The following is an 8,629-nucleotide window of genomic DNA, read 5'->3' on the forward strand; positions in this document are numbered from 1 at the left end:
TAGTTGAAACTAGGATATTTTAAACACCTGAAATTGGAAAAGGAATAAGGGGAGCCATTAAAGGGCACGATAAACACAAATCCACCTTAAAAATGCTGTTCAGGTTAAGTACATAAGTCCATGAACTCACACACCATGGGCATATGGTAAAAAACACTCGGATTTATTAGTTTATGTTAATTTACAACTCCTCTCAAATGCTTAAAAAATGATAGATTTAATTATTTAATTAATATTTTAACACTCTAAATGTAAAGCCTACGGTGTTTAAGCATGTTGATCCCCTTTCTAAGTAATCAACATTTAAGACCAAAAAGGTCAGATTAAGCATAGATAACAAAATTAAATGCAAATATCAAATGGGAGATTTTTGATAAAATTGCCTACGGTCAGAAGCCACTTGCCTGGGATGTTTTTCCTTGAGTAGCACGGGTGCGCAAGCAAAATGAAATATTGTTAGAACTCTTGGACTCACAAACTAATAGGCTGCAGAAAATACAAATTCATATAGAAAAGGATGATAAAGATACTCTTACAGAAATTAATCAAGAGGCTACAGCCACCAGTTGAGCCAGAAAAAAAAAAAAAAAAAAAAAAAAAGTATCTAAAAGCCCTATTATTTTCAAGTCCTTTATGTTTTCAATTATATATTGTATACAAATTAAAGAAAGTAAATTGACTATATCATTTGTTGGTTGATCTGCAATCTAAATAATTGAAACAAATCTGCATGCATAATTATATACTAAAACCCTGGGTTTGCAACACGGAAAAAGATTTATATGTAAAGTATAAAAAATTTATTACTACAAAGTAAATATAGTCTAGAAGGAACAGAACAATGATATACATCCATACATATCTGTGCTGATTTTTAGTGAAATTACAAAGTGCATGCCTAAGTATTTTAGAGGTCATCCAATAATCAATCAATCACAATATATTATCTCTATTATGTATCAACCTGTGCTCAATCAGGGCCAAACAGACCCTTATTTTGAGAAATTTAAGGCAAGGGATATCAATGTAGTATACCTCCTTTTTGCCTGCGAAATCCTGGAATTGGTGGTGCCTCGCGAGCTAAATTTGTTAAAACCTGATCAAATACTTTTTGCGTCTCATCCCCAGTCAACTCCACTCTTACCTACCAATTGAACATTATGAGAACATTACAATATAAGGTCCAATAACACCTGAATACAGGAAAATCCAGAAAGACCTCCAATTCTGGGCATTTATTTCCCAAAACGTACAAGGAACCATTTGTTTCGGGACTGAACATTTTTCAGCTAGTTTTATAGGTTCAATTGAGCAACATCTCTCATAGACATAAACTGCACATTAGATGGCCAACTACATAAATATAGTACTTTATTTTCCAAACATAGAAGAACCTAGTAACATTTTTTTTTCCACCCATCTTCTTGAATTAAAATGCCAACCTTCAAAACTATATGCAGAATGAAGAAGTTGACAAACCAAACAAACCCAGCCAAACAAACGAGAACTTGTAGTTTAGCTTGCCTCCAGTGAAAAAATCAATGAAGAACTTTATTTGCAAAAATAAATGGTGGAGATTGCCTCCAGTGAAAAAATAACTGGAGTTCTTCCCACTCTTACAATTTTCACCGTTTACTTTTGCACTAGAGTACTTCAATGATTTTTTTCACTAGAAAAAAGCCAAACTCAACCAATTCAAGTCTTGCAATAATGATACATTCACCTTAAAAAGGAAGAGGGAAATTCTAGCGTGACCAGAACAAAAACTTAGTTTTCTGAAGAACAGTTTATTGAATGATCTCATCTTTCAGAAACAATTAGTACTTAATTTTTTTGTGAGTATAACAATTGGTACTTACTACTGGATAATAACTCATTTTTTACAGCTACTAATGTGTAAGGATAACTATTGACCAAGTTATGGTATAGAAGGCTCCAAAGAACATAACAGCAACCAAATTTATCCAATCTGTTCTGCATTGACAGGTCATCAATACAAAAGAAAGAAACACTTTTATGCATATAAAGAATCTTAGACAATAGAGGCCTGCACTTGAAAGATCATTAGTGAGCCAAGCCAAGCCCAATAGTTGGGGCTCAAACTCTCAACAGTTGGATCGATCCCTATCCCATTACAGGTAATACCATGCAAGGAGAAATGCCTAGGGAAAGAGAAAAAAAAAAAAACAGGAAAAAAACATCAAATATGACAATCCCAACTACCACTAATGTCTAGAGAAACATCATATCACTTCGTATAAAGCCAAAACATGAGTTATTGGGGATGAACTATATATCAACACCACAAATGATATTCAAATTTATTGCATGCTCACTTGTATCTTATTTTCATCTTGAGACTCGATGACTATCTTCGCATTTTTCAATGTTATAGCATTGCCCTTCTTATCAGTAATAGATGCCTCTAAACCTACAACACCAGAACACCAAATTACTTAACTGCTGACCAAAAACAAATGTAGGAATAAGAGATTAAACTGCATAGATTTCCGAAAAAAAAAAAAAAAAAAAAAAAAAAAGAGGGGGGGGGGAAAAGAAGAAACAGCGGATATATAATATTGCAGCTTGAAGTTAACTTCACCTGAACTAGATGCAGATATTAGACCTCTCCTATGGGAACTACTAGGAAATGCTAGCCTGAAAACAACAGAAATGAGTGACATCAAATCCTTCTATAAGTCCAATTTCTAAATATGTAAAACAATCAACCCCAGCTTCTCAAAAGATTGGCATGCAAAAGTTTTAACGTAGGAGAACTAATCTTGAAATTAAGAAGCCGAGGAAGTTAAAGTTTGTAAAGGGAGTAACCCAAAAATTGGCAGAAAATACTTTGACGCAAGCATGCTGACACACATGCATATACAGAGAAAAGGAAATATGTTGGGACATTTAGCATCTCATAAGAGGTAATGTGAATTGATCAATAAATATGTCGGTCTTTCACAATAAACTTAGAGCTTGTTTGAGATTATGTTAAGGATTTTGAAAAGTAGTTTTAGTACCTAAAAAACAGTGCCAAACAAAAAGGCGTGTTTGGTAAAAAAAAACTCCAAAAATACTTCTTTGACTTTTTTACTCTAAAAATTGCCAAAAATAATTTTTTTTCTAAAAAACTCTTTTTGGCCTTAAAAGTTTTATTTCCCAAGAACACGTTTAGGATTGCGCTAAACAACTTAAAAAGTGTTTTAAGCACATAAAAAGCTGTGCCGGACAAAAAAGGTTCATTTGATAAAAAAAATTAGAAAGTACTTCTTCAACTTTTTTTTCTCAAAAAAAGCTTAAAACCGCATTTAGGAAAGCTATTATTTCTATTAAGCTTTTCAAAAAAGCTTTTCTGACTTTTTTATATAGTCTATTTTCCAAACTAGGCACATAAGAAGGTCTAGTATTTTCAAAATCAATGCATCATAGGGTTCTTCATGCGTGTAATTCATGATCCAAAACGTGAACTCCCATGTACTATCTTGATATGATTGAAGAATTTTACAGAAATTGTAATGTATGTCACAGTATGTGCTTCTATGGGTCTGTTATATAAGCATAAAAATAACTACAAAAGTAATTTACAGAAAGAAGTGAGTTACCTCCTACACAGATACTGCTGAATATTACGGAACTCGATGCATGTGGAGCTTCGACATGTTAGAGCACCACTGTGGCAGCTTGTTATGGAAATTTGCTGTTGAAAACAACAAGAGCTTTCTTGTTATTCGAAAAGCTGTTTGGTTTCTAAGAAACTGTTAGGAAAAGGAAAGAATCGATTCGGTTGCTTACTCTGGAAGAACGGAGATGTTGTTGAAATCCTGAAGGAATAGTTCTGAACGTCATCGTCATCGAAGCCATGCTCTGCTTCTTCCGTAGCGATTCGTGTTCTCACGAAACAGACCGACAGTCTTATCCAAGTGGAGAGTTCAACGACTTGCCGTTTGGTCGTACACGAACGACAACAACTTACCTTTACATTGTCAACGACTTGAAGTGTAGAAGCGGCGCCGTTTATGTGCTCAAACGATTGCAAACGCCAAACGTGCAGCAAAACGCACTGCTCCTTGCTCTGGTACTGTGAACACAGCACTAGCACCACAACGTCGTCGTTTCCGCAATTCACCGCTTATTGGCAACAAACAGCGAGACCGGCCATTCGCAAGAGCCAAATAAAATAACAAAGGGTGAAGACTGAAGAGGAAGAAGAAGAAGAGGAGGAGGAGATAATGGAAATAGCCGTTAAAACCCACTTCTTGGGTTTAAATCCAAAGGTTATCCTCCATCCTTTTAAGCTTTTAAACTTGTAAAATGTTGTGGTAATTTACTTACAAATTGAAATTTATTGTAGATAATATTAAATCACAAGAAACCCGTACATGGCTTTACTCCAAAGCTTACCGGTAGAAGCTCTTGTTTTTCACGTCATTTGAGATTTGATGCTCCAGAATTTCTCGCAGGGTAAGCCTTGAAAATTTGAATTCTTGTTTTTTTTTTTTTTTTTTTTTTTTTTTGGGTTGGGGGGGGGGTGGAATTTTGTTCCTATAGTGTGTGAGGCTTCTTGGGTATTTGCTTTACTTCGTTGGTTTTCTGAATGAGCGTAAAACTTGCATGTACTGCTTATTGGATTTTCAAGTTACAGGAGAAGCCGTGAATATCTTCCTGCTGTCTCTGCTATATTATCACCAGGTGCAAATCCCAATTCATTCTCTTCCAAGTAGCAATCTGATTCTATTGTTAACTATTCTGCAAAATAATAATTTATGTCACTTTCTTAGTCGCAGAAGATGTTGGAGTTTCTTCGTCTCTGTTTGATGAGTTCTCTATCTCTCGTACAAGTACCAGTGAGGCTGGAGAACTAATGGTAATGCCAAATGTTTTTATTTTGGGATTTTTTTTGTTCAACAGTACTGATGATGATTCGAGGAAATCTAAGTCCATATTGTCATGGAGATGATTCTTATCCTCTTTAGTTCTTCTTGGTTGATGGAAATTTTTTGAATGCAATGTACATGATTAATCATTACTATTATTGATTTTGACCGACCACAAGTTATATTAGTGAATTTTTGTCGGCAGGTTAGCGTTGAGGTCTTTGGCATCAGAACTCAAGCGATTTTCGACATTGTTTTTGACAAAATGGTTGCTGCAGCCCAGCCGATCCGTGGCTTTCGAAGAGTGAAAGGAGGTAAGAATTTTCAATCCGGTGGATATTTTACAATAGAGAAGCTCATTTCTTTTATTGCCTTTTCAACTGTCCATGAAGTGGCTTTCAATGAGTATTTAACTGTTATATGTTGTGGCTGGCTATTATGGATGAGCATTTCATGTACTTGTGGTTTCGTATGGAGGTGCTTCCACATGCTCCGACCATGCACTTTTTCCACCGCTTCTGTGCTCTTATGTGCATCTAGATTATGACATCATGCTCTGACAGGCAACTATTATATCAGACAATTGTGACCTCTATCATTGGCATTGTTGCTTTCACCATGACTTTCAGGGATCATCTGGGTTTCTTTGTGATGTGGGTGATTTGCTATAATTTGTTCTATACACTTTATTATGATTTGTTGAGTTGAAGGGACTGTTATGTAACAGATAAATGCTTGGTGTATTATTAAATAAGATAAAGTTTATAAGTTTGAGATTGGATATTCATCTAGATTAGAAAAAGAACACAAGTGGCTGGGATGAGAACATATTAGAGTGATCTAGTGGACAAACTGGCAGAGGGGCAAGGATATCAAAGAGAAAATGGCTCACAGGCATATGGCCCAAGTGCCCCATATGCCTTGTCCATCGACATTTCTGGCATTAGTCTCCTCTTGTGTCCTCTTTGGTTGATTATCACACTCTTTCCAGATTACTTTGCTGCAAGAAGGAGCTTTTTTGTGCAAACTTAGATCAAAAGACAAAAGGAAAGCATGAAGAGAGATCTGGCCTTCTTTCTCTTTTGCAAGTTTGAATGCTGTTAATTTGACTGCTTATGTAGATTATCAAAATGACCACTAAGGATCGTCCTGCATAACTTTATTCCTTTTTTTTTTTTTTTTCCCTCCGATCAATATATCTCTAACATTTTCTTTTTCATGATTTCATCCTCGGCTATGTCTCTGACAAACACTTGACGACTATCAGGAAAAACACCGGATGTAAGTTTCTCTGTCCTCTGATTCTGCTACAGCCTGCAATCAACTTATTTAACTAATTGTGATTTGCAACGTAATTGGGAAATGGTTTTCAAGTGTTAGTTAAGTGAGGATGTCTCTGTGTGGCATTCTTGGCACGCATTGTCAACTCCAACCCTTAGCAGTCACATGTGATGCATATTACAGATCAAAGACTTCTAAAATAGTTGGTGGGACAAATATCCGATGTGTACAATTTCATTTGTAGTTATATATAAATACCCGTCAATGAAATTTTGAGATTTATCTCACCCTCCTGACCCAGAAAAGGAAGATATACTTTTGTTCTCCTGACATAGCATGCCTCGTTATGTTGAAGTTAATTCATATGCTTACTGTGCAACTACAAACATCTTCAATGTCTACTGAGAGCAGTTCCTTTGTTCCATCAACGCCAACTACAGGGCAGTGGGACTCTTTTCTTTTTTCTATGTTTTTTTTCCAGTTTTAAGAAATGGTTGTTCTTTAACTGAATCCATTATGTTTTTTCTTTCTTAACTTTACAACATAGAATTTTTTTGGTCAGTTATGTTTGAAAGTTATCCTTCTTTAAATGCAACCATGGGCTTAGGGGCTGGGTTGGCAGCTCTCTTATTTTATTTATATGAAGAAGCCAAAATGACTCCATTGACACCTGTAATGGTAGTTATTGTCTGATCCATGTGGCTCCACCCATCTAAACCATCCAATAGAGGCTCATGTACATGCAGATAGTCACAGAAACACTGGCATACATGCATGTATATGTATGTCTCTATTTGTGTGTGCATTCGTGCACAAGAGAGAGAGAGATTAGTTACGTTAGCTATTTAGAAGAAAAATGAATAGTTACATGCTAATAGGCACAAATATGTATTGACATGTATATAAGGTTGCATGGATTGACATGCATATGAGGATACATACAGACACACACAAGCATTCTGGGTTTATAACTTTTCTGACCGTGGAGAGGGCTGCATTTTGCCTTTTTGTGTTTATCAGATACCAAGAGACATTCTCTTAGAAGTCCTTGGACCTTCTAAAGTTTACAAGCAAGTAATCATGGAAGTAATCAACTCTACCATAGCTGAATATGTGGAAAAGGTAATAGATATAGAATAATATTATTTTTATTCATTTTCTTTGAGTTAATTGTTGTATTCCTGAATTTTTCTTATTTTGCTTTCATGTGCTTTATCTAAACAATGCTTGCTTATTACTTTGATATATTAGCTTCATATTAGTCATGCTCTATATAATAGTAGGTGAATTCTTTCAAATGCATGTATTTTATTTGTATGGAATCCAAATCATTGTTTCAAATTATTGGAACTTACAAAAGAATTTTGAGATATGATCACTATTGGAACCATTTTAATATCTTGTCCAAATTTGACCTTTTCCGATAACAAGTTCCAGTGTTACTGTCGAAAGTCAGCACTTATGCATTTATAAGTGGAAACTAGAACATTGTACGTTATTATCTGCTTCAGTGCCTGGCATGTTAAATCTTAATAGCTTGTAGTTTGAAAGTGCAGTATTGGTCATCCTATTAAACTTTGTAAGAGATGAATTGATCTGAGTGGATGGTGAATATTATGGAGAATAGCTGTATTGTAGATGTGCAACTAATATGCTCCATGCTTGGACCATTCTAATTATGATTCCCTTTGTTATAATGGGTACTAGTTTTGTTGACTTCTAAAAGAAATATAGGCAGCTTCTTTCTAATATTCATGCATTTGATAGGTAGTGCAAGAATATTTGAAAATTTTTTTAAATTTGAGCATGTAGGTTTGATTTCCAGCAATTTTATTTAAATAGTTATGCATACCATAAAAACTTTTACGTGCTAGTGAAAGTGAAATTTTTGCAACATATAAATGCAACGCCTATATTTGAATGATCCACCAATTGATTTGTATTCCAAGAACAATAATTAATTTGGTGAAGATATTCTGAGAGACCGCCTGCTATCTCGCACTTGTTCTCATATTCTTCGCTCAATGTTGGACAACTTTCAAACATGTAGCTAGTTACTTGGTTTTACTAAACATCCTTCTAGTTTCAGGAATTAGTTGACATGTGATATATTCTAGGAAAGTCGAGCAGCCACGCCACATTATGGCACAAGACAATTGACAATTTATTGATATTCAATGTTATCTTGTTAAAACGAAGTTGCATTTCTTCCTCATCCTCTTCTTTTATCAAGATGCTGCTTCCCTAATATTGTTCATTTATCATTCCTATCATTTTTATGCAGTTGACATTAATGCTGAAACTGCATTCCTAGTGATGCATCATCCAACAACACGATTACCTACCCTCTTGGGATTGAGGATTTTTTGGTTTGTTCAATCATACACAGCCTAAATTTAGTTCTCTGCTCTTCGAAATTGTTGCAGGAAGGTTTAAAAGTCGGCAAAGACTTGAGAGTTGAGCAGAGTTTC

The 8,629-nt window shown here is 35.1% G+C and overlaps 2 protein-coding genes across 3 annotated transcripts in view; one reads left to right on the forward strand and one right to left on the reverse strand.

The window, feature by feature from the left end:
* Positions 1-8: 8 nt before the first annotated feature.
* Positions 9-3,875, reverse strand: LOC132167976 (uncharacterized). Of its 2 annotated transcripts, none has more exons than XM_059579033.1 (6): positions 3,796-3,875; positions 3,606-3,700; positions 2,603-2,658; positions 2,337-2,431; positions 1,036-1,144; positions 9-418 (listed from the first exon to the last, which is right to left on the reverse strand). In XM_059579033.1, exons 1-6 carry the CDS (start codon positions 3,862-3,864, stop codon positions 390-392), a joined length of 453 nt encoding a protein of 150 aa, XP_059435016.1. In that variant the 5' UTR covers positions 3,865-3,875; the 3' UTR covers positions 9-389. The 2 variants fall into 2 exon arrangements, with proteins under 2 accessions (XP_059435016.1, XP_059435017.1); XM_059579034.1 differs by having other exon boundaries at positions 9-486.
* Positions 3,876-4,135: 260 nt separating this feature from the next.
* LOC132161837 (uncharacterized) overlaps positions 4,136-8,629 on the forward strand; it is a 4,989-nt gene continuing 495 nt past the window's right edge. Inside the window, exons 1-8 of the mRNA XM_059572074.1 lie at positions 4,136-4,277; positions 4,355-4,464; positions 4,646-4,692; positions 4,782-4,867; positions 5,083-5,191; positions 6,145-6,158; positions 7,179-7,280; positions 8,585-8,624. Of these exons, the coding sequence (XP_059428057.1) occupies positions 4,233-4,277; positions 4,355-4,464; positions 4,646-4,692; positions 4,782-4,867; positions 5,083-5,191; positions 6,145-6,158; positions 7,179-7,280; positions 8,585-8,624 (553 nt within the window). The 5' untranslated portion in view covers positions 4,136-4,232. The remainder of the gene's footprint in view (positions 4,278-4,354; positions 4,465-4,645; positions 4,693-4,781; positions 4,868-5,082; positions 5,192-6,144; positions 6,159-7,178; positions 7,281-8,584; positions 8,625-8,629) is intronic.

Source organism: Corylus avellana, chromosome ca1 (assembly GCF_901000735.1).
Source record: "Corylus avellana chromosome ca1, CavTom2PMs-1.0".
NCBI classification, from domain to species: Eukaryota; Viridiplantae; Streptophyta; class Magnoliopsida; order Fagales; family Betulaceae; genus Corylus; species Corylus avellana.